Here is a 27,603-nt window from a genome sequence, read left to right as displayed (position 1 = left end):
GATGGGAAAAGAAACAATGATGGTGGGAAAATGGGGAACTCGACCATTGGTGGAACCTCACGTTTGTCCCGAGATAAGAAATAATATCGTACGTTGCCATGAAAAAATACACACTCTCACCTCGACCATAAACTGTTGCCTATGACCCGGCCAAGATTTCCCTTCTGATTTTCTTCTTAACCCATCTTAAAGATTTCTTCTGATACTGTATAAATTTAGCAGAGAAAAGGCTCACATTTCAGGAGCCAAGAAAAAAGGATGGCATGTCGCAATGCTTTAACCATTTCTATTAATAAACTTGGTCTGAATGTATTCATGCATATACTATATGACTGCAGGTAATGTAAATGGCTTTGAAGGTAATGTAATTAACGCCTCCCCTAATTAAACAAGGTAAGCGAAGTGTAATCGCAGGTGGAAATATTTAAGGCAGTGTCAAGGACACGGATAATCCTTGTGATCTCCGAAATATTTATCGGAAATATTGCGGAATTACTAAAGAATTTATAGTGTAATATTTTCCGTCACAAAAAATATTTGTTGAGAAAATCATTTTGGACCTTGTTCAGGTATTTAGTGAGGAATTTATTAGCTTCAACAATGAAAATAGTATAAAATATAAATGATATTTAAAAACTATTTATTCACATTACGAGTTTTTCCATTCAATTTGATTAATAAAAGAAATTCACATTTTAGTTGCTTTCCTTTATTTGATTTGCGAAATGAATTTACGAATTTGCATTCGTCTCTGTTTTGTGTGTTTCTATTACGCAACGATTTTGCCATTATTAACAAGAGAAAAACAAGGTAAATCCATTTTACCGAAAATGCATCTCCTATCTCCTTTCAATTAAATTGCTCATTCAGTGAGTTCTATTGTGTTGGCTTATTTAACTCACTTTACGTTTAGTTTACTTTCAGTTCACTGTCTGTCCTTGCTGCTCTGCATTATTGACAGCTTATTAAATTGATTTAATTTAGGACTTGGCAAACATGTCATGCTGCATCGTCATCACCGCCAGCAGCATCACGCACAACTTTTGTCCTGACTAAGGCATCCTCATCCCCAGGTCCTTGCGTTGAGATGTTCCCTAGATGGGTGTGGGACACCGATATCATCCTCCTAAAGCCACACCCAGCAACCCACTGTCAAACCGTTGTTGTTGACTTTTTATTGCGTGTTCAGCCCTCCCTCTCCCTGAACCACCACCCATCCACACTTTCTATATCCACGAGCGAGTGAGTGTCCCAAGTTAAGTGCTCATAAAATATTTGTAAATGTTTGAGCTGCCGAGAAGAAGAAAAACTAACCGAGAACATTTTAAAGCGTACTTATGAGCCTCGACTCGGGGGCCTGTCAATTTTCCAGAATCCTAATGCTGTCAATTAGGGCCTTCTAAATTGTTAAGCACTCCCCCACCAACCTCCTCCGCCTCATTCTGCTCGAAGTCTACCCTCAATAATCCCATGAGCCGGGCAGAAGCCTCACTTCGGAAAACCAAGTTGGCCACAAAAACCATAAAATTGTTTCCCTTTTTTCTGGGTTATGAGTACAATGTGGCGTCGTGTGGATGAGTGTTCATATAACTAATATTTATATCAAATAAAGTGAAGTGAATCAGTGCGGAACTTTGACTTTTTTGCCGCATTGTTTTTGCCCGCTCAAAGTTTCTAACAAATTCATTAGCCAGAAAAGGACGCATCATCTTGTACTTTTTAGCAACGGCTTAAAATTCACATCAAAAAGTTGCAGAAGAAGAACAAAAAAGTTGCTAAACTGCATTAAATTAGGGCGAGTAACGATACAATATTATTATTCTGTGTTTTTTAGTGTATTATTTAGACAAATTGAACTCAAAATCTTTTCAGTTTTTACGATCTAACCCCTGTAATTGTGGTCACATCTGATCAACTCCAATGGGCAAGGCTTGAAAGCGAGGCCAAGACAATGACCTGCCAACTGCACCTGATTGCCCCTAATAAGCTGGTCATTACGATAACCCCGGTGGCACAAAAACCCATCAGAGCGAGCCATGGACCACTGCATCACTACTAACCATGGCATCAGATGGCGCTGGGTGGGTTTTCTGGGCGGCTTGCTAGAGCCATTCAATCGCCCGCCAGACAAGCAAATTTCGTTAAAATCCCATCATAAAAACACACGAAACGCTGCACAAATCCAAATACTGTAAAAATACAACATTCGGGTCACTTTTCTTTTCTTCTCAATTTTTCCGCATCTTTTTTTCAGTCATTTTTTGTTCGAGTTTTGTTCGGTCCCAGTTTATTTTATGGCAGCTTTCAAAGTTTTTACTCATCGCCGGACAGGTGAAGTTCCTGCTGCTCTTGAGGTGGCAATAAAATAAATGGCAGCACTTTCGGTTTTATACATATACGCACACACACACATTGAGTTACCTGTGGAAAAAGGCAATTTGGAAAGGTGGAAACGTGGAAACGTGGAAAAGCGAAGCCTGCAATGGCCATATATCAAAAGGCGAAAGAGTAAAGCACATAAAACCAGCCAAACTTAACGAACGTGAGATGTGGAGAGATCGGACCAACAGGACAGAGAGATTTGCTGGCGGCAAGTTGGTTAGCGGCAAATATTTGTGGTACTTTCAGTTGGCCACTGAGTGGTTTATGACTTCTTGGGGCCGTCCCAAATCAGTGGCTCAGCCTGAACCCAAGGACCCAGGCACTAAAAGCTACTCTCTGCACGGGGAAAATATTCAAGTTTGTTGGCATTTTTTATCTATTTTGACTATTCAATAAGTTTTTGATTGAGGTGTTACGTTAATTTCTAAATTGGTTAATCTTTAAACTTGAGTACCTTTTTTCATTTTTCATTGAAAATAGTTACTGAGAAGTTTCATTGAGCTGTTAGATCGACGAAAGCCCATGTACTATTTCCTTCAGTGTGGGTCGCTGAAGGTCTCAGGTGAAACGCTTAAAATGAATGCCTCATCTCATTGTTCAAAGTATTGACAACATTGTAGTTGGCAAAAGAGGGCGAGAAAGGCATAAACCAACGCATGAGAGGGAGCGAAAATGTAATTTCTAAAAGGATTACCGAAAGCTTTAAAGCAAATCCTGGCGACAAGGGCGCCGAAGGAGCTGGTGACATGAAAAATGAATTGCAAGCCACGACAAAAAAGGCGAGTTTTCATTTTCCCAAACACACATACACACGTGGAGTCATCGTCTCGCCAGCGTAAAAATATGTGAAAAATGAACGGAAATGCCGCAGCGACAAAGCGGAAATGAAAAATGCACACAAACACACATGCACACACATATACTCACATGAATGTGAATACCCGGGAAAATGGCGGCTACCTCAGCGCTTGAAGAGCCAAAATCAGAAAGCAATGGAAAATGTAAAATGTAAAATGGGAAAACAAGGGCGCCGGGTGGGAAAAGCCGCACACAAAAACCCAAGAAAGTCAGCCATTGAGAAAGTCAGACCCAACCAGTGAGTACATTGTAATTAATGATGAGGCATAAAGCGCATAATCGAGATGCTGGCTCTGGCTGTTCTCGCACAGATGGAATTTCCATGTGAATACTTAAATGGCACACCGGGGGATAAGGCCAGGAAGTGACTTTAAGCTGCCTTCGGTTAAGACCTAGCCCATGTAAGAAAACCAAACCACTTGAAATGGGACAAAACCTCAGGCTCGTTCAAAAACACCTTCCACTTAAGTCAATGGCCGAATGAGTTTTCCGGCATTTTCACCATTCAATTTAATTGAAAATCTATGTTCGCACATAGTTTACGGCTAAACAAAGCCGATTACATTAATTTCAAACACCACAAACCGAACGGCAAGGTCAGGGCTTAGCAACAGCCAGACTTCTGTATATTGAACTTAGGAAAGCCTAAACTTCTGGAAAGGCCAAACTTTACATTAAAAGCTCTTTAATTTTCTGTGCTATTTGTTTATGTATAAGTTATTAGCAATATGTTAAGCCTGTAAGTCTGGGATGGCAAATAAACATAAAGCTTTAGCTCAATTTTTGGATTTAGTAGTTGGAAAGTGTAAATTAGGGAAGTTCGACTGTAGACTGAGGAAAAGGGTTCACCCACAGACAAAGTGGCCAGAAACTTGTTGAGAGTAAATCGGAAAACTCACCTACACACACCTGCACACACTAGTATATACTCGAAAAGCCACTCAGTCAGGTGTTAAAACTAATTTACGACAATTTGACCAACAAACAACAAAAGTTGCCCCCGGGCAGAGAGCTCTCTGTTCTGAGTGCTCCGCATATTTCACACGATGCATGAAAAGGGTCCGCAGAGCATCCTTGGGGTGTTGGGAGGTGGAAAAGTGGGGATTTCCGTCTACCCACAAGCCCACTCCCATCCCACACTGACCACAAAAGCATCGAAATCGAACAGAAGCCATGTCCGACAAGCACTCAAGAACAACTCAAGCCCAAGTCCAACCACAACTTGATCCCAATTTGGCTGTGAATTTTGCTCACAGCTGACAATTTCCTCCCTGCTCCTTCGCCGCAAATAAACTTCAATTCGTTTTTTGCAGTTTCGATTTTTTTGTGGTAGAGACTGAGAAAGCGAAGGGATTTTCCTAAGGAAATTAATCAGGCACACAGCCACAGAACGAATAACAGACAGAAATGCAATTCATTCAGCTCGATTCTGGAAAGTCATTCCTTGATAATTAGCATGTAATTAAAGCGAATACGCCTCATGGGTGGGAAAAACAGCGGGGACTTTTCCTAATGATGATGAAGTAACTGTCGGCTAATGCATAAAAATTCGCTAAGCAATCTTCAAAGGTTATTTTTAGCCTTGTTTGGTTGGAATTTAAATGTGTTTTCTATTTTACAGTTTAGAAACGATTGTAATATTTTTAAAAGTAATTAAAGCTAACTTATGTTCAGTTTGATATTGAAGTTGGTGCTACTTTTCATGTAGGAATAGCAACATTATTCAAGCTTAATTCAAAGAAAGAATGTCCGGCATATCGAAGCCCTTTAATTACCATCCCAGGGAGGGGTAACTCTAATCTACAGTCAATGATTAACTGAAGAAATCTATCCCCCCAACTCCGTGTCCATTCATTTACCAGCTCTAATGAATTAGCAAACCGAATTCAAACAAGGTACCGGGCAAAAAAAGCAGAAGGGAAATAAGCCTGGGAAAGGAGTGCGAAGGAAGCAAAGGTAAATGGAAAGTCATTATGATACACATTTGGCCTAATGAGATTTTTTTATGGTGATGCCAAAGGTGGCAGCGGAGGTGAGTGAGGATGGCCAACACGCAAACGTCTTCCTAATTATTCACAATGAACGAATATGCTAGCGGAATGGTGCGGCCAGAACGAGAACATTTTGACACCTTTATGGCTCAATAAATTGGACCAAAGGCAAAGAACTCCGGGCACGCCAGTTCATTAGAAACTCACACGGGGGATTTTGATATCGCCTCTGATTACGTTTAAGATGACGAGGCCACTCGTAGCTCACACTCTTATGACACTGAGCACAATGGGGATATGTCAACTATAATTCCTAGTAAGATTAAAGACAAAAAGTTCCCAATAAAGTTCGGAGTAATATAATCAACCAAGTACATGCCAAAGCCACCTAAAAATATCTATTATTTATTCTGATTTTAACAAAGTTAAGCTTAAGCTTAAGTTCAGAATAATGTTTTCCTTTCAAGATGATATCAATTTTTCCTTTGTGTATGCAAACTGGAAATGTGGGCACGTAAAGTTTACAGTTACCGAAGCACTGGACTCGTTAGTACTCGTGTGTGTGTGTGGGTAGTGAAAGCAACGACCAGACGAAGGACCTCCTGCTACCAAGTTGTGTTTTGGTGGGAAAATCCCGGGATCCTTGGGCCCACCGATGCCGATGCCAATGCCGATGCCGTGGACTGCTTATGAATAATGTTTTCATTTTCAGCCCAGCGAATTTGCCAACGATTCCTTGGCCCGCACCTTCGTACTCGGCACGCAATTGCATGTTAAGTGCATATGATTCCGATTCCCGCAATGTTTCCACTTGGCAAGAGCCCCAGGCCCTCAGTCAGCCACGACTAATATGCGAAAATTATGGGTTGTAATGTAAGAGGCACTTTTGCTTCAGTTTTTTAATGACATCCAGCAAACGCGACATGTTCTCGTGAACGACGGATGGCTGTGGGTCTGGCTATGGGTCTGGGTCCAAGTGATTAGCACCGCGGCCCCAAGACAAACATTAGAAACTGTCGTCATTTATATTAATTAATGGCGTCTGCACTTGAGTTGCAGGGAGTAAAACTTTCTAGATGACTTTTGAAACTTTACACTAATAGGGAAAATGCTAAGATGGTTTTTCAAATTGCAAAGACATTTTAAAGCAAATTAGGCTGAGTAGTAAAGTTTTTATTTGATTTAAAAATGCAAGAAGCATAAAAATACGTATACTTATACCACATTAAATGTTCAAAAGTTTAAAGAAGCATTGTGTGTCAGTGATTAACCGTTGGGTTTGGACTTGAATTCCAAGTGAGCTTCCAACTGTTAAGCTTAACAATATCAACTGTATCCCACAGATAAACCTAGGCTTCTATAGTACAATACAATACTTAATCAACTCTGTTATTCGTTCGCATTATTCTCAAAGTTCAGTTTCCTATGACAGGCAAAGCCCCAAAGTATGCAACAGTTTCTGGCTGAGTGCGGCATTGGATTTTCATACAATCAGAAACCATTTTGAACGCATCCGCATCAGCTTCCGTTTTTGCATGGCGGTTTGCATTTTTGAGTTAAAAGCGTGAGCTTTTTTGCAATTTGATTTGTCGCCTAAATTCAACAACATTTTTGACACCCGTCGGTCGCGGAATTCCACGGCAGCAGTAGTTTTTGTTGTAGCCTGGTATTTGACAGAATGACAAATGCAAAACTATAAAAATTCATTCCCTTCTCGACAATAACAAATTTAAATGAAAGAGAGAAATAGCTTCGTGCACGGTGCATTTTAAAGTGAGTTTTGTAAGCGGAACTTGCATTATGGATGCGATACAGCCAGTATCCAAGGGACGTTAACAAAACTCTCGAGACATTCGACGGCATCAGCCACAGATGACGACCTGAGGGCCATCCGCTGTTTAATATGCACTTGAGAACGTCGAAGTTTCAGTTTCAGCTGCAGCAACACTCACAAAAACTACGTTATGTAATTTATGCAAATGGTACTTTGTTCTAAACGAGCTTGAAAACTTGTAAATGAGATGAAAATTAGCATCTTAGAAGATTAACTATATAAAAAATGTATTATTATATTTTTTAATATCAAGGAAATAAATAACAATGAATTTAGATAACTTTTTCTCTGTGTAACTATGTAAGGAATTCGCAGGCTTATACCTAGACCTCCTATCTTCGCGCACGCCTCCAAACCTTTCACTGAAAATAAGTGTTGAGCAAACATTCTGCGGGCATGGAAGTTCGCCTCTGCCACATCAGCATCATCTCCACCAGCTTTGTCCTCTCGAAACAGGGCCATGTTTGTCAAGCCATGAGCTGCGGAATTTCACTGCAAACAAGAATGCAGTGCAAGATATTTAACACTTTTGCCCAGATCCTTGCCCAGTGGGTAGGTCATGGGGTTGCCTGTTGAATAAGATAAGTGAAGGGATAGGGTTAGCAAGTCATACAAAGATATTGTCGTATATCATGAAGAAGCTTTGGCCACTTTTGTGTAGATATTTATGCATATGTATGTAGAATGTAGACAGGTCTCCAATCTGTATAATTTACCAATATTTTTACAGGTTTATTACTTTCGTTGGATTACGCCACAGATGGGTTTAGAAACTGTTCCAAAGAAAAGTGAAAATTAAGTTTATAAAATGTAGAATAACTTAATTAAAGTGATCTTCAGATTGTTATGATCCCAATACTTTACATTTGGGATCTAGAAATATATAATTATAAATTTTATTATGCACTCGGTTGTATTAGACTAGCATTTAGGTCTCTACTGGGACCATCAAATAAACACGTGCAACACCAAGTTGTGTCATTAAAATAACCGTTCTATACAAGCGAATGGCTTCTTCATACCCACTCAGGAAATTAATTGATGGCAGATTAAATGATTTCATTGTCAACGCTTTGGCTAAGATATTACTTACAGATATCAGCATATTGGGTTAGTTCAAATAAGACCAGTTACTTTCTGACCGCTCCTGTTTAGTGTTAAGCGATGGCTGACTTGGTCAAATGGTGTCTGTACATCTCGTACATTTACGGACGTATTTCGGGAGTACTGAACTTTGAGATCGATCTGAAAACGGGTAAAACTCGTACAACCAAATGGGCCACCATTTATGCAGCCTGTATCCAAGTATTTGTATTCATCTTTTTGGTATATCATATGTATGAAACGCGGGATATGACTAGAATATGGGCCAAGGTCAATTTGCTACATGAAAATGTATTTATGATTATGTCAGTGTTTCGGGTCCTTTGTGTGGCATTGGCCTTAATAAGTCGGTGGCTTATGCGTAAACGATTTATGCGATTGTTCAACTCGTTTCGGCGTCTTTTTCTCAACAATCCAAAGAATATTCAATACTGTCGTATAGGGATTGTAAGCAAGTATCTGTGCGCCACAGCAACGGAGATGGTGCAGATTTCAATGGCATTTATACTCGTCCGAAAATACCTAACAATACGCATGGCTCTGGGCATGTGGTCAGTGCTAGCCCTGACAGGCATTGTCAATGTGATCATTACCCAATATTATATAGCAATTGCACATATACGTGGCTGCTATATGACCTTGAATAAGGAGTTGGAATCGATATTATACAAAGCTAAGTCGCTGGTTCCCAGCCGACGTGGAGTTTTTGTGACTAAATGTTGCTTTCTGGCTGATCGTTTGGACGAGATTGCTAAAACACAATCGGAACTACAGGAACTAACAGATCGCCTTTCAAAGACCTACGAGGTGCAGCTTCTTTGCATGGCCCTCACTTTCTACTTAAACTCAATCGGAAGCATCTACATCATGTTCAGCGTTGGGAAGTACAAGAACATGATTGAGGATTGGCCTCAGGTAGCAAAGTATTTAGCAGCAGCGTACTTCATATTTTTCTACCTCGATATCTGGTTAACTGCATACAACTTGTTCCATCTTTTGGATGTCCATCGTGAAATGGTAAATCTGATGGAACAGCGAACTCTGCTTTTTCCAGGCTTGGACAAGCGTTTGTTGACAGCAGTGAGTACTGTTAACCAAACTAAATAATGAAATTCTTTTTAATTTTAACTTAATTCCAGTTTGAAAGTTTCGAACTCAACCTGGCGCGCAATCCATTTAGGCTTCGCTTTTTTGGATTTTTCGAAGCTGATCGTACAACCTGCTTCTCTTGGTGCAACTCTATGATTGCCAACTCCATATTCCTTATTCAGTATGATGTGCAAAATTACTAAATAAAAATTGTCATTAAATAGCGTGACTTTAAGTTGAAGTATCATTGAGGGAGAATGAAATGGATAATATATAAGTTAGTGCTGCCTGTAAGTAATTATATTTGCTGATGCGATAACTTTCAAGGACATTACTGATAAAAATCGAATCTCCTTTCATATATCAGGATATTATGGAAGGCGTATTTTAAAATGAATTTCAGTAATACCGCAATGGTTGACCTGGTAAAATGGTGTCTTTTCATATCATATTATTTCGGACGTTACTCGGGAGTTCTGAACTTCGAAATCGATTTTAAGACTGGTCAAACTCGTGTAACCAATCGAGCTACAATATCTGCGGCCGTTTTCCACATATTTCTGTTTTTTCTTATGGGCTTACAGGTGAAAACCGTACCTTTTCTAATCAAAATATGGATAAAGACTAACTCTCTGCAAGATACAATTTTTATAACCATGTCGTTCGTTCGTATTACATGTGTTTTTATATCTTTGGCCAATCGTTGGTCTCAACGCCGCACATTTATGAGTCTGTTTAACTCAATCTACGGCCTATATCGAAGCAATCCAAATGTAATACGACTTTGCCGAAGAAGTATCGTTAGCAAGTGCTTGTGCGTCTTAGTGAGCAACACATTGCAGTGTATAATGCTTCTAATGCTCACTTCAAAACGATTAACTTTATGGCTGGCTTTAAGCCATTTTGCCATTTCAAACTTCACTGCTATAATAAATTTTATGGTCAGTCAGTATTTCGCAGCATTGGCCATAATAAGAGGACGCTACAACCTTTTGAATATGGACCTCCGATCGGTTATGGCCGAAACTCAATCACTGAGGCCCAGCCGAAGTGGAGTGTATGCAACTAAATGTTGCTATCTGGCTGATAAATTGGAAGAACTTTTTCGAACCCAAACTCATTTACAAGCCCTTACTGACTGTCTATCTAAAGGCTACCAAGTTGAGATCGTCTGCTTGATCATCACGTACTATTTCAATTTAATTGGAAATTTTTACCTAATGTTCGGCATACAAAAGTACACCTTTTTGACTTTGGACTCTCCTTTAGTTATAATAGTTGGAGCCGCAACTTACCTAACATTTTTTTACGTCGACTGCTGGCTGAACTTGTTTAACATTTTTTACCTCATCAACAGTCATGAGAAAACGGTCCAACTGCTGAATCAGCGGACGCTTTTCCCTCCAGGACTAGACCACAGATTGGAAGCAGTTGTAAGTTGTCAATAATGAAATCATTAAGAACATTTTTAAAGTAATTTCATTTGCAGTTTGACGCCTTCATCCTTAACATAGCCCGCAATCCTTTAAAGCTATCCTTCTTCGGCTTATTTAGAATTGATCGCGCAGCAACATTTGTCGTGGTTAATTCCATACTGTCTCACTCAATTCTGTTAATTCAATATGATGTTGAACATTATTAAAATGAAAGAAATACAATAATGAAAAACTCACAACAGAAATTTATAAATCCCATCTATAAATGTATATTCTGAAAGCTTTATATTATTTCTTAAGCCACAAAGTCTTTGAATTTAGCTAAAATTTGGAACTTAGGGAAAATTAATAGTTTCTAGCTGTCATTCTTGTTACCTTTAAAGGTATGTAAAGTATTACCAAACGGCCTTCTTCTGTTCATTTTAGTCTGGTATCAGATGAATTCAAATTCATTAGCTAAAAAGATATGGATAAGAACCAACTCTCTTCAAACTATATGTAGGGTAGTACAAATTGATAATGTTTATTTCGGATATATATAAAGGTAAATTAAAGAAACAAAGGTTTTGTATTAAACTTCATGACTTCATTCTATGGATGACACTTGCTCTCTTCAATATTCGCAATCGACTGACTTCAACTTAAATTAGTAAGGCGCAATTTCTATTAGGAAGAGGGTGATGGGTGTAGACATTCTTTGATGAAAAGAGACAGTTCTATATGGCGTTTTGGCTAATGGAAAAAAGCTACGAGCTTGTGGAATTCCGAACAGTGTGTCCCCATATGAAATTTAATAGGCAGCTTAATACCTTAATATACCCATATCCCACATATATTTATTATTATGTCGGTCGTTCTGGTAGCATTTGTTTTCATCTTCTTGGCTAGTCGATAGTCTCAATGCTTCACCTTTATGAGGTTAAATAACTCGATGTACCTTCTCTATGTGAGCAATCAGGATGTAACACTGCTTACACTTATCATCAACCAGTATTTCGCAACCGTGTCAATCATTAAATCCCAACCAAATGTTACTATTGAAGGAAAAGCTCGAACCCAATTGCATTTACAAGCACGCACTAAAGCGTTATCGAAAGCCTACAGAGTTCGGATCATCTTTATTGATCATTGATCATCATTCTCTATTTCAATTTAATTGGAAATTTTTACTTTATTTTCAATATAAAGAAATAACAACCGTTCAGAGTGGATTGGCCCAAATAACTATTATTAGTGTCTTAACATACTTACCCTTTTATTACCTCGACTGCTGGCTCAATTTCAGTTTCAGTTTCAGTTTGAGTTTTTACCTTATTGATAGCCATGATAAAATGTTCCCATTGCTGTATCTATCGGCCAGGATTAGATCACAGATTGGGAGCTTTTGAAAGTAGTATAAAATCTATAGAGATTTTATATTAAAATGAACACAACTGCAGTTTGACAGCTTCGTCCTCAGCCTGGCCCGAAATCCATTTAAACTTACTTTCTTGCGATTATTCGGAGTCGATTGCAACGCATCATATGCTGCGGCCAATATTGGCACACTCAATTTTATTTTTAAAATTTTAACACATCAAAGAAGAATGTTTTAACTTATGCTATCCGATGATTACAGAAGTTTAAACTATAAAATAAGAGTTCCTGAAATTACCTTAATGCATGCACTTTAAAAATCAAGAAACCCCAAAAACAAATCTAGTCTATATTGGGAAAATATTTATTTTTATTATTAATTCGATTCCCCACATCTGCTGATTACTCGACTGATTCACCTCAACTACTATTCATCCTGAATTAACCATAGTATAGAAATACTGGGGCACCCATCGATTTTATAGAGTTATTACATTACCTAGATCTGATGAAACGTTATCAAACAAAACCCAAGCAAATTACTTCCAGATATCAAAATAAGGGAAACTAGAACCAGGCAATCACACTAGCTTTATTTCAGTTATCCACAATGGACAGAATAGCGAAATGGTGTCTGAAAATGTCGTATTTTTACGGACGTGTCACCGGTGTACTGAACTTTGAGATTGATTTACGAACGGGTCGACCGGAGGTCACTAGGAGAGCTACAATATGGGCAGCTGGCTTGCATTCAGTTATGTTCGTCTTACTTATTTACCACTCAATGACTAGAAATGTTATGAGTAATACTTGGAAAAGTGCTAATTATCTACACGAATACGTTTTCATGGTCATAGCCAGTTTTCGGATAGTTTGTGTTCTCCTGGCTTTGCTCAGTCGGTGGTCTCAACGTAGGACATTTATTCGGATCTTCAACTCATTCCACCGTCTTTTTCAGCATAATCCAGATATAATCAAGTACTGTCATAGAAGTATTGTTAGCAAATGCTTGTGTGTCACGATGGTGGAGACGTTACAGCTCATTGTTATCCTTGCTCTTATGGGAAATCGGTTAACACTTTTTTTGGGCTTACGCATTTGGGCCATATCGTGCCTAACGGCCATTATGAACGTGATCATTACGCAGTTTTTCATAGCCATGGCAATTATTCGAGGGCGATATATCCTGATAAATAAGGATCTTCAAGCAATTATTGCCGAAACCCAAGCGCTGGTTCCCAACGGGAGTGGACTTTTTGGTAGCAAAAGTTGCCTTCTCGCCGATCGCCTGGAGAGGATCGCCCGGAGTCAATCTGACCTACAAGAGCTCATCGAACAGTTGTCGAAAGCCTACCAAGGAGAAGTCGTCTGCATGTCCATCAGTTACTATCTAAACGCGGTGGGAAGCGTTTACCTATTGTTTAGCTTGCACAAGTATGGAGGATCAACGGATAATTGGCCAATGCTCATTACAGTTTCAAGCGCAGCCTACTTCCTCTTTTACTATCTCGATTGCTGGCTAAACTGTTTTAACGTGTTTTACCTTCTGGACACACACAATAACATGGTCAAATTAGTGAGTAAATGGACTCTCTTTCAGCCAGGCTTGGATAGTACACTTGAAAGCGCTGTAAGTTGTAATGAATGGGAGATCATAGAAACTATCCTCCATTTTATTATAAAATCCTTTTTCCAGTTCGACAACTTTAACTTGAACTTGGCGAGAAATCCTCTAAAGCTGCAATTCTATGGCCTATTCGAAATCGATCGGGTGTCGTCATTTGCTTTGGGAAACTCTTTGCTAACACATTCCTTACTTCTAATTCAATATGATATAGAACATACCTAAATACCTAAATTGAATGGAATTATCTCCTAATAAAATCAAAATTAAAAACTACTTTTAACTCAATGAGGAGTAACTCTGTAGAAGCATGCATTTCACTACACAGAATGTCATGAGGGTCGCAGAGGCAATAAATAAGGTGATGCCAGATACCATATTTATCCGGAAGTAATAATTCACAAGGAGTGTCCGAGTTTCAGAGTCAGCGAATTAGTTTCCCATTGAACCCTGACTTTAATATATTTTTAGTAGAGCAAAATGGTGGATCTAGCAAAATGGTGTCTGTCCATCTTATATTTTTACGGACGTGCAACTGGCGTGATAAACTACGAGATCGATTTTAAAAAGGGTCGAACGACAGTTACCAAAAGGGCTACAATAAGTGCAGCTTGCCTTAATTTAGGAGTATTTATTCTACTGGCCTACCATTTCAGACACTTCAACTTTTCGCCCAGTGTATGGAAAAACACGAATAGTCTTCAGGACTATGTGTTTGTGGTTATGTCAGTGCTTCAAACCACTTGCGTTTTTCTGACTTTGGTCAGTCGGTGGACTAGACGTAAGTCATTTATGCGGCTGATCAACTCCTTTATGTGCTTTTACACTCCAGATATAATTCCCTACTGCCGCAGAAGCATTGTCAGCAAATTCTTCTGTATGACAATATCCCAGATTCTACATATCATCTTAGTTCTGTATTCGGCAGGAAAACATATTATATTATCCCTGGACATGTGTGCAATCCTCAGCCAGATAGCCATAGTAAATGTCATTATTATGCATTATTTCATTGCCTTTGCAAGCTTGAGAGCGCGCTACATCCTTCTTAATAAAGATTTGAAAGGGATTATGGCTGAAACATTGTCGCTAAATCCCAAACGACGTGGAGTATTTATAACATCATGTTGCAACCTTGCCGACCGTTTGGAAAAATTAGCTCAATCCCAGTCGGATTTACAAGCACTTATTGAAAGATTTACAAGAACCGATCAAGGCCAAGTGGTCTGTTTGATTATCAATTTCTATTTAAGCTTTCTGGGACGTTTTTACCTATTATTCATCTTAAGTAAATGTACAATTCTAGCAGGCAATTACATCCAGGTCCTCGCCCCGGTTTATATTGCCTTCATAATATTTGAATGCCTCAATTTTTTGATAAGCGCTTACAATATATTTCACCTGCTGGATGCCCATGAAGACTTGGTCAAAACGCTAGCTCAGCGGACTACTTTTCGACCATGCTTGGATCCGAGACTAGAGGAAGTTGTAAGTGAAACGAGGAATATGTGCATAAACTTTTTAAGCTAATAAATATTGTTTCAGATCGATAGCTTCGCTCTAAGCTTGGCCCGGAATCCATTAGAGCTTCGATATCTTGGCCTTTTTAAAATTAATCGATTTGGATTATTTGCCCTGTTCAACTCTCTATTGGCCCACACAATAACCCTAATTCAATATGATATTGAAAAATTTTAAAGGAGCATAAAAATTCAAAATATAATATAGTTATAAGTTTGAAACTTGACATTATTGGTCAATTTATGTAATCCTTTTTTTGGTTTAGTTTCAATATTTAAGATTGTAACCTGCAATATTTTAAAATAAACAAAAATGGTTAGTCCTGTTTTCCATTTGTTTCTTTTAAATTATTTAAAATTGCAGTTAAGACGTTTTTATTAATTTCAATAAATTTGTCGAACTTTTCAAATAACATTTTCTTGATACTTTCTTTATGACTTTTTTCTTTTAATTTTTAATTAATTTAATTTTAAATTTTTTAAAGAATACACCTTTCTTCTAGAAACCCTAATGCAAACGTTGCATTAAAAAACTGTTTTGGTATTTGTAGGAAATGCCATAAATACCGATTTAAGAGGATCGGATCTTCGCTAAATTGGTGGCTAGAAAAATACACAATTGTATTTAACAGTACTAACTATATTCGAAAATATTCTGACTCTCAAACTGTAACGTCAATTTTGGCAGTTCTACAGAATCGTCGTAAATACAGTATTTTGTTAGAATGGCGTACTTCATCCTCCATAACAAGGATTTGGAAATGATTATAGCTAAAGCACTATCCCTGAATCCCAATCGACGTGGAGTATTTATAACAACATGTTGCAACGTTGCCGATTTACAAGCTCTAATTGAATGATTCACAAAAACCTACCAAGGTGAAGTGGTGTGCTTGATTGTAACTTACAATTTATCCTTGGAAGGAAGCTTTTACTTAATATTCATCTATTATAAATATGAGGCCATAACAAATAATTTTCCCAAGATAATTATGGGGGTCCATGTTGCTTTCGTAATGGTCCATTGCCCCGATTTCATGTTAAACGCTTACAACATATTGAACCTGCTAGATAGATGCCCACGAAGACATGGTGACATTGCTAGCTCAGCGGACTATTTTTCGACCGTGCCTGGATCAGTAGGCATTTGTATGTTTTAAAAGATAAAAATAAAATACATTTCTAAGTTATGAAATATATTTTCAGACCGATAGCTTTTCTCTGAACTTGGCCAGGAACCCATTAGAGCTTCTATTTCTTAGACTTTTTAAAATTTATCGAGCTGCAACTACCTATTGCCCCACACAATAATCCTCATTCAATATGATATTGAAGCATACAAAAACAAAAGATTATCTTTTCATTAATATTTGTCTTGGCCTCGAAGGACCGATTGCTTGTTCAAGCCTAAGATATAAAGCTGTAATTTACATTGTTAATAACAGATGAAAATAAAACATAAATGTGAAGTTTTTTGTTTCTCTTTTTATTTATTTTTCTTTTTATATTCATAATCATTTGTTAGGTGAAGAATCAGTACGTGTTCAAAATACGTTTACATCACATTAAACACAAATGGAAAACTAAACGAAACCTAAGTTACCTAAAAAGGTTTACAAATGTGAAAATGGCAGCCTCATTGACTCCTAATTGTTGTGGAAAAACATTGCCGTTTCAGACGCCTCGGTGGTCTAGCTGGAAGTATATTTCCAGCAAGTAGGCAGCGATGTTTTTCCAGTCTGTCACTGTATCTGCTTGTGTGTCTTACAATCTGCTCTTCCACATTGAACAACTTCAAATCTCTATGAAGGTGCCACGCACTTACCAGGGACAGTTTGTCATGATTCTTCGATTCGGTTCGATGTTGCAACACCTGAATCCTTTGGTAATTGGATTTATCTGCAATCCCCCAAATCTAATTTGCATCTAAGTGGTAACTTGCTCCTTCTATTTACAAGCCAGCATACTTGCTGGATCCCCAGATTGCATTAACGGTGTTCTTGAGATGTGGAATGAAAGTTAAGGCGTTTGTCCAGGGTAATGCCAAGATATTTCGCTTGCCACTGCTGCTCTAGATTAACTCCCTCTAGCTCTAGGATTAGAGGAGTATTGATTATTGGCGTTTTCAGTGTAAAACAGGTGTTCGTTGTATTCAACGGATTGATCTTCAGGTTCCACCAAGCTGCAATAGTGACAAGATACTCCTGTAGTCCATTCGCTGCTTTTCTTTAACAGCTGGAGTTGAACATGACTGCAATGTCATTCGCATAGGTCGCAATATGTGCTTTTAAGGGGTCTAACATATGTTGACCGTTAGGGCTGGGTATACCAGAAGTATACAACGAATAGAGTGGAACTTCTGAGGAACGCCTGGTCTCATTCGATAGTTATTCGAGAATATATCTCTAACTTTGACCTTAAGCTCTCGATCTTCCAGATAAGATCCTAAAAGTCCATGGAAGGGAGCAGGTAGGAGACTTTTAATTAATCAATAGCCCATACCAACCAATCTGCTGGAACTTGCCTTGCTGATTGCAGCTGAGGGTGATCCAGATGAGGATAGTAGTTTCGTCCTGTTGTACATAAGATTCTTTTTGCCAACCTTTAACTTGGAAGCAGCATCGTTCAGTTGTGTAGGAGAATTTGTAGTATATCCACCAAGAATTGAAGTCAGTTGCAGCAGGTGCCCTGAATAGTGAAAAATTAAATACAGATGAGCATTGCGTGAAATAAGCATGGTTTGGGCTTTGGATTTGACATCCGACGTGATTTTCCCTCCATTCATCGTTGCCTATTAATTATAAATAGTGGAAACACTACACTTATAAAGTTAATCCGAAGAATTCTGATACTTCTAAGTCCTTAAGAAAATTAAACAGAAATTGAGCTCATAGAAAAGAGATCAGACAAGCTCAACAACTTAATATATTTAAAAAAAATAATAATTTAATATATTTAAAAATATATTTAAAAAGAGTAATTTTAGTATTTTTGAGGAATACCCCGAATGCCGATTCAACAGGATCGGATCCTCGCTAAATTGGAGGCTTGCCTTAAAAATGAGCTGACTCCCAAACTGTATTGGTACTTAGCTCAATTAAATAGCTCAAATTACAACAAATTAACTTAACAATCGATGGTAATAAATTCTTTGTTTAGTTGGATAAATTTGTTTTTATTATCTTCAGCTTCACCCGGAGCTTTATATTAGAATCGCTTAATAAAATAAATATTAAAAAGTTCCTTTTAACTCAATTAGTAGTAAAACTGCAGAAGACCCATCTTAGTACAAATAATGTCATGGGGGCCCAGTGGGTGACAATAAATAAGGTGATTCTAGATATCACATTTACAAATAATTCACACATGTCAGAGTCAGAGTCAGTGTTACCCACTGAACTCTGACATTAATATATTTTCAGCTTTGCTAAAGGGAAGAAAACATTTTAATATTATGCAGGCTTTGGGCATGTGGGCAATCCTAAGTCAGACATCCATTATCAATGTGAGCGCGCTACATCCTCCTTAATAAAGATTTGAAAGCGATTATGGCTGAAACAATGTCCCTGAATCCAAATGGACGTGGAGTATTCATAACATCATGTTGCAACCTTGCCGACCGTTTGGGAAAATTAGCTCAATCCCAGTCGGATTTACAAGCACTTATTGAACGATTTACAAAAGCTTTTAAAGGTCAGGTGGTCTGCTTGCTTATCACAAACTATTTATATTTGGTAGAAAGCTTTTACATCATATTCAGCTGCCCATGATGATTAAGGGGGGTCTACATTGCCTTCATAATAGTTCATTGTCTTGATTTCATGTTAAACGCTTAAAACATATTGAACTTGCTAGACGCCCACGAAGACATGGTGAAATTGCTAGATTAGAGGCATTTGTAAGTCTAAAAGGATAGATATAATCATATTTTTAAGCTAAGAAATATATTTCTAGATCGATAGCTTCGCTCTGAACCTGGCCCGGAATCCATTAGAGCTTCGATTTCTTGGGCTCTTTAGAATTAATCGATCTACATTATTTGCCCTATTCAATTCCATATTCCATTTCTAAGGAAGATTATATTTTCATTAATATTTGTCTTGGCCTAGGCCAATTGCTTGTTTTAGCTTAAGATATAAAGCTTTATATTGTTAAAAAAAAGATTGTTTTTGATGTCCCTAAAAAATTGGTTTTTTAGTATTTTTAGGAAACAGCGTGAACACCGATTTTCCAGGATCGAAACCTCGCTAAATTGGCGATTGGCAAAATAATCGACAACAATCTTCAAAACTAAACTAATTGCCAAACTGGAATTGGGGAATTAATATATTAAATTGCATTTGACAGAGTCATTGGCAGATATCATATATATTTTTAAATTTGTAAAATGTTTTAAAATAATTTTAATAACAGCAAACGCCTTAAGCCCTTATCAGAAAATAATTTCATTTTGAAGTAATAGAAATTAGTTTAAGAGACTGATGTATCACACAGTCAATAAATAAGAAGATACAAGATGAAACGATATATCTGCCAATTAGTCATACGCGACATAGTATCGAAGTCAGAGAGCTGAGTAACAAACTGACACATTTTATGGTTCAGTAGCCCACAATGGCTAGACTAGTGAAATGGTGTCTTTACTCCTCATATTTTTACGACCGTTTTACTGGCATTTTAAACTTCGAGATCGATTTGAAAACGGGTCGAACGAAAGTTACCAAACTGGCTACAATATATGCGGCCTGCTCGCACTTACTCCTATTTACCACTCTTACTTACCATCTCGTCACGTTTATTCCTAAGGCCGCTGCTTGGAAATACGCAAATGGTTTTCACGAATACATATATCTGGTTATATCAATTTCCCGAATTACTTTTTGTTTCCTGGCTTTGGTTAGTCGCTGGACTCAACGCCGGAAATTTATTGGCTTGTTTAACTCAATCTGCCGCCTCTATCAACACAATCCAAAAATAGGACAGTACTGCCAAAGAAGCATCGTTAGCAAATGCATCATAATCTCAATTACGGAAACATTTCAAGGCATAATCACCTTTGTTATGATGTGGGAAGAAATTAGTGTGAACTTTTTTATACGCATGTGGGCCGTCTTAAGCCTAACGGCCATAATAAATGGTATTATTACAGAGTACTTTTATGCAATGGCGATTATTCGTGGACGCTACATTCTCCTTAATAAGGACTTGCGATCAATTGTAGAAGAAACCCTATCTCTGGATCCAGTCCAACGTGAAGAATTTATAACTTCATGTTGCAATCTTGCCGATCGCTTGGAACGATTAGCTCAATGCCAGTCGGATTTGCAGGCGATCATCGATCGACTTTTAGGAACCTACCAGGTCCAGATCGTTTGCATGGTGATCATTTATTATTTAAACATGCTTGCAAATTTCTACTTGCTGTTCAGCTTTAATAAAACGGATTGGACATCCGTCGCGATTTTCCCTCCATTCATCGTTGCCTACTCCATTGATTGTTGGCTAAACTTAAGTTGTATATTTTACCTGCTGGACGCCCACAAAGAGACGGTCGATATTCTAAGTGAGCGGACCCTATTTCATCGAAGTTTGGACCGAAGATTGGAGGCAGTTGTGAGTCGAAAACAATTTTACTCATTTTATGCTTTCTAGTTTTTTTTCAGATAGACACCTTCACTCTGAACCTCGCCCGAAATCCACTACAGCTGCGTTTTCTGGGCTTATTTAAAATTGATCGACCCGAATGCTTTTCCTTGCTTAACGTCTTTTTAGCTCACCTTGTAATACTAATACAATATGATATTGAATACTTCTAAATTTGTAAAGATAACGCAATGAAAAAGTGTATTTAACTTAATGGTAACATTACCACAACACCAAATAGACTTTTTTTTAAAGAACCAAATGCTCGAATAATATGAATGTTTATCAAAGGCTTTATTGTTTTTTTTATTTAAAGGGAAGTGAATCTATTGTATTAAAAAACAACAAGAAGCGCTATAGTCGAGTGACGCAACTACAGCTTAAGGCTTACTGTTTTACACAATTTTAAAATATTCATTTTGCCAAAGCACCTCCTTTTTGTCAGAAAATCATGTTTACTAACTGGTGCTGACTCACTGACCATGTGAGGCCTTATCAGCTAAATTTCTTCATAAATGGCAAAATAATGTTCCGATTTGCAAAATCTTTGGTAAACGATAGTTATTAAACTTGTTATACAAGGTCAAACGAAGACATTCATTATAATATTTTGGAAGCCACAGTTTTCCGCGGCATGTGGGCGTTAGAGTGGCCCGGGCCGGATGAAAACTCACGTCGAGTTGCAGTGGCATTTCCAAAATAAGTATTCCTAAGCCTAACTTTCTAGCTGTAATAGTTCCCAAAATTTTTAATTTTTGGTTTTCCGAGTTCTTTTGGCGTGAACTCTGAGCTTGGCTAGATGGGAAAAGACTAATTCGCATTGGGGGCATCATAAAAAACCACACTCTTAACCCAACTTTCCATCACTTATAGTTACCAAATTATCAGCCTTTCTTCAAAAAGCGAAAACCGCCTTTCGAGCTTGGTGAGCTTAATAGTAGACTTGGCGGGGTAATGGTACTTCCTTCTACCTGACAACAAGAAGAAACGCTATATTCGAGTTCCGCTCCTGGGAGATAAGGTTACTGTGTTAACCAATTTTAAAAGAATAATATTTCTTAAACATATTGACACCGAGGAAAATCCTTACATATGCCAGAACTATATATGGCACATTCATCAATGTCCTTGTGAGGTCTTTAAAAATAAATTGTTGAAAAATCTACAGGTATTTACAAGTAATCAAACGAAACATACTTATTTATTTTATGGATGATATCGTTTTTCCCGCTTTGTGGGTGGTCATATAAGTCTAAGAGTAGGCGTCCATCCGAAACAAACTTGCGCTTCCTCATATCTCAAGAAGCTTAAGAAGCTTCATGATTAATTTGAACTTTGTGCCTCTTATAGTTCCTTCTACCTGTCACATGCTCTTTAACGAATACATTAGACCCTTTTACTCCCCGAGTCACGGGTGTAATTAAACAAAAAAAAATTCCAGCAAATAGAATAGTTCATACCGTGTTTTGTAAGATTGAGATATTAGATATTCCGGGCTTAGTGGGCTTTTCACTCACGGATTCCCTTTATCAAAGTTCTTTACTTATTATTCTTATTAAAAAATATGGAAAGTAAAAATAAGTGGATTGAGCACACGAATAATAAGTCATAAAGTCTTTTTATCATTCTTATCGACTTAACATGAGTCAATAATAAATATATCTATTAAAATATTATTAATTATAGTATAATAAGTGCCCCATTAGATACTACTGTCCAATGAATCTAGATATCAGTACAGCTACCCTTTTTGATAATAAGTGAGTAGTGGGCAAATAATAGTCTTTTCTAGTTTCTATTGAAATCAATCATTGACTAATAGCTTTTCCCCATTGGCCCCCAATCATATTGATTGAATTGCGTACGTGTTCATCACTGAGTCGGCGCTTACGGGTGTTCCAATTCAGTCGTGAACCATGGTCGAGTTTGTGAAGCCGATTCTGCGCTTAGCTTATTTTTATGGTCTTCTGGTGGGAGTACTCAACTTTGAAGTGGATTGGCCAACGGGGAAAGCCATTGTCACCCGACGAGTTACGATATATGCAGCAGTCCATAATATAAGTCTAATAACTATGCTGTGCTTGATTAGTCTCAAAGATAACTCTTTGAAATCGAATTTTACAAACGCCAAGCATCTCCATGAGTACTTCTTCATGCTTATGACGGTGGTTCGGAACTTCGCTGTGCTGCTCTCTCTGATTACTAGATGGTTTCAGCGTTACAGGATCATTAGATTGTGGAATCAATTAATTCGAATGATTAGCGAAAAGCCAAAGGTGGTACACGAGTACCGCAAGAGCATACTTTTGAAATTTGTTGTTTGTGTTCTATCGGACTCCATGCACACGATTTTGGATATAAGTGCTCAGCGGAAAAGAATTACTTTCGACCTGGCTATCAATCTCGTTATGTGGACTGTGTTTACCACCATATTCAACATGATAGTGTTTCAGTATTATTTGGCTATACTGCAAGTTCTTGGCCTCTATAATATTCTACATCGAGATCTGCGGCACTTAGTTCGTGAGGCTGAAACCATTTGCTCAATTCGCAATCGTCGCGGAGGAGTTTTCTCTGTCAAATGTTGCTCTTTGGCAGATAAACTGGACCACTTAGCTGAACGACATTCAACCTTGCATAAAACAATCAACAAAATGTCGGAGATTTTCCAGATACAAAGCTTTAGCATGAGCTTGGTCTACTATCTCTCTACCATGGGCTCGATTTACTTCACCTTCTGTTCGGTTTTGTACAATACAACAGGATTTGGTTCCTCGCATTGGGGATTGGTTTTGATTGGATTATCAACGGCTTTCTTCTATGCAGACAACTGGGTTTCAATAAATATTGGATTTAATATTCTCGATCAGCAAGAAGAGGTTAACCGAATATTGGCAGAACGCACTTTATTTACTCGAGAATTGGATAAACGATTGGAGACAACAGTAGGTTGATCATAGTTTGTTATTCTTAGTAACATTATTTCTGCCTTACAGTTTGAGAACTTCCAGTTGCAGTTCGCCCGTGACCCCTATGAATTCTATGTCCTTGGACTTTTTAAAATGGAACGTGGTCGATTGATAGCCATGCTGAACTCAATTATTACTCATTCTATTTTGCTGGTTCAGTGGGAGCTGCAACCTAATCGAAGTTGAATTATAAAACCCTTTTTATATTTGAATGAGTAGTTCCAATAAATGCACGTATTACTTTAAAATGAAACTGTAAAGTTCATATTGGAAAAGTCTTTTTGAATATGACCCTTTCCAGTCCGAACTAAGCAGGAGGTCAGACCATCATCAATAAACTGCCGAGGCATGTGTAATTGGGCCCTAGAAAACCGATAATGGCTGTTTCATGCACTGCCTGAGGAATGTGCCAGTTGGTAATGGAAATTGCCTGGCCGGGATTCTTTTGTACTGCCAATTGCCAGGCATTTATAAACTTGGTCCTGTCTTCTTGCCGGTTAGCTGGGGAAACTCCCGGCGACAGTGACAAATCCAGCGACAGCATCAATACTTTGCCGCAATTCGAGCAATATAAACGAGCTTCCATTCAATTTGCCCCTCGCCATCAGTTCGCTTAGCATAAGTCGCAATTTAATCCCGCACCGACATCCAACAACAGGCCACGACATTGCATTGCCGGAGCAGCCAGCAGCAGGCAGAGCAGCCGAAGCATCCGGAGAATCGGAATGGAAATCGGAATAGGAATCGGAGGAGCAGACATACTGCCGGACGGACAGACCGACAGAGAGACAGGCAGACAATCGAATGGATGGAACCGGAGACATTTTAGCATAATGCATTGCCACTGAGCCACGGCTACGGCTCCTCCTCATCGTTATCCCGGGACACACAATCCGGCACTTGGATCGGCGGAATGACTCGGCTTGCTTGGGCTAACAATGCAACATATTTTAACATCAATAGGGTCTATCGATTGTTAAGGAATCACACTGAACATGAGTTCAATATTTACTTTTGATAAGGTACTTAATCATTAATAAAGACTTTATTTATATCTGTGATATATGTTGTTTTGCGTATTAAAGAGGTAATTAGGTTACTCATGACTCACACAAGACGGCTGATATCTTGTAATTTAATATCTTTAATACTGATAAACACTACAAACTAGTTAGCATTGAACAAACTATCACTAACAAAATAACTCTAACATATATAATCTTAATATCCATAACCAATATGTCTCATATGTAAGATCTGCAAATACAATTAAAGGCTGAAAAACTTCATCATTTTCCCTTCCAGACTCGCGGCGAAACTCGATTGCCAATGCGGCGGAAAGGGCAGTCCAATCGATTCCGTTGTAGCCCCAATCAATACGGAATTGAGTTGTATGCAGAAGGTGATTGCAAAGGTGAGGAAAATTCAGATGATCGCACTTTTCCAAAGGGACGCTGAGATGTACAAGGCTGAGCTGCGAGCTATGAACCTCTCTCTGTGGCACGAAGTTGGTCATTTATACTGCAAGGGCACAAAGTCAAGTGGATGACCAACATGTGGATGAAAGTTTCCTTTTTCAGAGGGATTTTTGAGAACTAATTTATATTTTTCAATTTCTTTTCCAAATAGTTCAATATTTTGAAATAAATCTAATAAAGGTAATCAAGCTGATATATATCAGTTTATTGATAGATTATACATTCTAACCAGTAGCGTTCAGATAGATATAAGTTTGTAATAAGCCTTTGGCCTGGTCTTCTCCCAAGAAAACTGCAGCCCAGCAAGAACACTTTATGGCTGCTAACAGAAATCTGAATCCCGCCACAGCTAACACAATTCCCGCCGAACCATAACTTGCTCGATATGCAAAGGAGAAAACTGGAGAAGGCCTCAGCAAGAGTGCCTGAAAAATTCATAGGATATCCCACAGCACCAGCCGCGGTGGTACGAAAAAAAAAATTAGAATTAAATTGAATTTTCAAACGCCACGCACATAAATCCAAACGCCAAGCCAAACGAAAAATGCAGCCGAAAAGGAAAAATTTGTAGTTTACTTTTGCCGCCAGGCAACAGCGGCAGCAAAATGTTGCTCAAACATATCATAAATATTTGATTTTCTTTCATTTTTCCAAGGTCCCTGCGATTGCGATTGCGATTGCGAACTCCGTCTGGCTCGGTTTGGCTTCTGGAAAATTGATAAGTTTTCAATGATTACGCGGGGAGATTGATATAATTTGCGCGCAATTTCGCAGCAATTGGCAAATGTCACGCACGTGATAGTGGCATTTCGGTTTCCCGCAGATTAGGTTAACAATGGTAAATGCAAACGGAAAATCAAACTTCAAGTTTTGACATTTTCTGCTTAAATATCATTCGGAAGTTTGGCATTTGATTTGACTATTTCTCAGCATTTTTATGGGCATTTATTGGTAAAAATGTAAAGGGAAATGTTGAATATTAGCAGCCAAAGTTAGTTTTAACTTTATAAAATGCTTTTCGGTGCACTGCTTTTATCTGAACAATAAGAAGTGTTTAAAAAATGATAAAGTTCGAAAATTGCGAGTTCTAAAGAAGTATTTGTTAGCGCTAAAAATAATTTCTGAAATAATTTAATCGATTTCCCTGTAAAATACTTTAGTATTAACGAAATGCATATTAACTTTTTAGCTTTCATCGATAAGACTTTTAAATAAACATCGAATGTTTTTTAACCACAGCTGTCATCTCTAAAATCTGTCTTTTGGCTTGTCATTCCTTTCCTAACAAAACGTCCTGAAGCTATTAATTATTACCAATTTTGGAGGAATCTACCTTACAGAGATGACCAAGGGAACAACAAGCTTTGGCAAGCGCCATAATAAGACCCATACAATCTGTCGCCGTTGTGGGACTTCGTCGTTCCACCTCCAGAAATCAAAGTGCTCCCAATGTGGCTATCCCGATGCCAAGTGTCGTTCCTTTAACTGGTCCCGAAAGGCCAAGGGACGTAAGGCCCAGGGAACTGGAAGGATGCGGTACCTTAAGAAGTTGCGCCGCCGTTTCCGCAATGGCTTGCGTGAAGGAGGTTCATCCAAGAAGAAGTCCTAGTAAATCCAGGAAAAGGTCTTAGAAGCGCCTAATAAAAACCCCGAATGATAAACGTAAAGTTCTCAAGTGTTTTAATTACGATTTGAGGTTAGTTTATAATCCGGCATGTAGGGATCTTTAGGACTGCTATTCTATATTGTCCACACGTGTTTTAAAATTTATGTTTTGTTTGCGGACTTTGCATGTTGGGTGTTTGGTATTTTGGCTTGCGAGAAATGCATTTTATGAATTTTTTATGGCCTTTAATGTACACACACACCTGGCACCATTATTCCATGTGTGTGTATCTGTGTTTTAGAGAGGGACATAAAAAGAAAGAGACAGGCGAAGCAACACCTTTTTATATGCGATGGCACATTAAGCTCGGGGCGAAAATCCGCTCACGCCTCAGGACGGTATTTCATCCTGACCTGGCCTAATCCGTAGCCATGTGGATTTTGGCCACAGAATCTTGCCATTAAATATTCCCCAGGATTGCCGTTGAAAAAGTTTCCCCTTGATTTATCTCTTTGCCGAACTTAAGCAGCCAAGACGGCGAAGGCGTGCAACAATTGCTCACGCCCACTCATTAATTTTTGGCCTGGACCATCAGAGTCGACTGTTTGGCATATGGCATGCGCGAGTATATGGATTCATTATTATGCAACGACTGAATTTTTAAAATAATGATGTCTGCCTTCACGCTGGAAATGGCATTTTATTAATGCGAC

General features: G+C 38.3%; 5 protein-coding genes across 5 annotated transcripts; all 5 read left to right on the top strand.

The window, feature by feature from the left end:
- The first annotated feature begins 8,229 nt into the window (after positions 1 to 8,229).
- LOC108112146 (putative gustatory receptor 59d) lies at positions 8,230 to 9,461 on the top strand. Its single transcript, XM_017221893.2, has 3 exons — positions 8,230 to 8,320; positions 8,612 to 9,249; positions 9,309 to 9,461. Exons 1-3 carry the CDS (start codon positions 8,230 to 8,232, stop codon positions 9,459 to 9,461), a joined length of 882 nt encoding a protein of 293 aa, XP_017077382.2.
- A 3,199-nt stretch (positions 9,462 to 12,660) lies between these two features.
- LOC108112145 (putative gustatory receptor 59d) lies at positions 12,661 to 13,899 on the top strand. Its single transcript, XM_017221892.2, has 2 exons — positions 12,661 to 13,680; positions 13,747 to 13,899. Exons 1-2 carry the CDS (start codon positions 12,661 to 12,663, stop codon positions 13,897 to 13,899), a joined length of 1,173 nt encoding a protein of 390 aa, XP_017077381.2.
- An 8,854-nt stretch (positions 13,900 to 22,753) lies between these two features.
- LOC108112143 (putative gustatory receptor 59c) lies at positions 22,754 to 23,992 on the top strand. Its single transcript, XM_017221891.2, has 2 exons — positions 22,754 to 23,782; positions 23,834 to 23,992. Exons 1-2 carry the CDS (start codon positions 22,754 to 22,756, stop codon positions 23,990 to 23,992), a joined length of 1,188 nt encoding a protein of 395 aa, XP_017077380.2.
- Positions 23,993 to 24,992: 1,000 nt separating this feature from the next.
- Positions 24,993 to 25,491, top strand: LOC108112247. The gene is made up of 2 exons (XM_017222069.2): positions 24,993 to 25,056; positions 25,112 to 25,491. The coding sequence occupies exons 1-2, from the start codon at positions 25,046 to 25,048 to the stop codon at positions 25,353 to 25,355; spliced, it is 255 nt and encodes an 84-aa protein (XP_017077558.2). The 5' UTR covers positions 24,993 to 25,045; the 3' UTR covers positions 25,356 to 25,491.
- Positions 25,492 to 26,584: 1,093 nt separating this feature from the next.
- On the top strand, positions 26,585 to 26,951 carry LOC108112242 (probable 60S ribosomal protein L37-B). The gene has a single exon (XM_017222064.2). The coding sequence runs from the start codon at positions 26,627 to 26,629 to the stop codon at positions 26,891 to 26,893; it is 267 nt and encodes an 88-aa protein (XP_017077553.2). The 5' UTR covers positions 26,585 to 26,626; the 3' UTR covers positions 26,894 to 26,951.
- The last annotated feature ends 652 nt before the right edge of the window (positions 26,952 to 27,603 follow it).

This window comes from Drosophila eugracilis, unplaced genomic scaffold (genome assembly GCF_018153835.1).
Source record: "Drosophila eugracilis isolate 14026-0451.02 unplaced genomic scaffold, ASM1815383v1 contig_90, whole genome shotgun sequence".
In the NCBI taxonomy this organism is placed as follows: Eukaryota; Metazoa; Arthropoda; class Insecta; order Diptera; family Drosophilidae; genus Drosophila; species Drosophila eugracilis.
The sequence above is the reverse complement of the archived record's forward strand: the minus strand, read 5'-3'. Positions and strand labels throughout refer to the sequence as shown.

Bases quoted from the DNA above. Each gene is read 5' to 3' on its own strand.
- LOC108112145 (XM_017221892.2), top strand. From the start codon at position 12,661: ATGGACAGAATAGCGAAATGGTGTCTGAAAATGTCGTATTTTTACGGA. The intron at 13,681-13,746 runs GTAAGTTGTAAT...TCCTTTTTCCAG, and splicing joins ATAGTACACTTGAAAGCGCT to TTCGACAACTTTAACTTGAA.
- LOC108112242 (XM_017222064.2), top strand. From the start codon at position 26,627: ATGACCAAGGGAACAACAAGCTTTGGCAAGCGCCATAATAAGACCCAT.
- LOC108112143 (XM_017221891.2), top strand. From the start codon at position 22,754: ATGGTCGAGTTTGTGAAGCCGATTCTGCGCTTAGCTTATTTTTATGGT. The intron at 23,783-23,833 runs GTAGGTTGATCA...TCTGCCTTACAG, and splicing joins ATAAACGATTGGAGACAACA to TTTGAGAACTTCCAGTTGCA.
- LOC108112146 (XM_017221893.2), top strand. From the start codon at position 8,230: ATGGCTGACTTGGTCAAATGGTGTCTGTACATCTCGTACATTTACGGA. The intron at 8,321-8,611 runs GTAAAACTCGTA...ACTGTCGTATAG, and splicing joins TGAGATCGATCTGAAAACGG to GGATTGTAAGCAAGTATCTG. The intron at 9,250-9,308 runs GTGAGTACTGTT...ACTTAATTCCAG, and splicing joins ACAAGCGTTTGTTGACAGCA to TTTGAAAGTTTCGAACTCAA.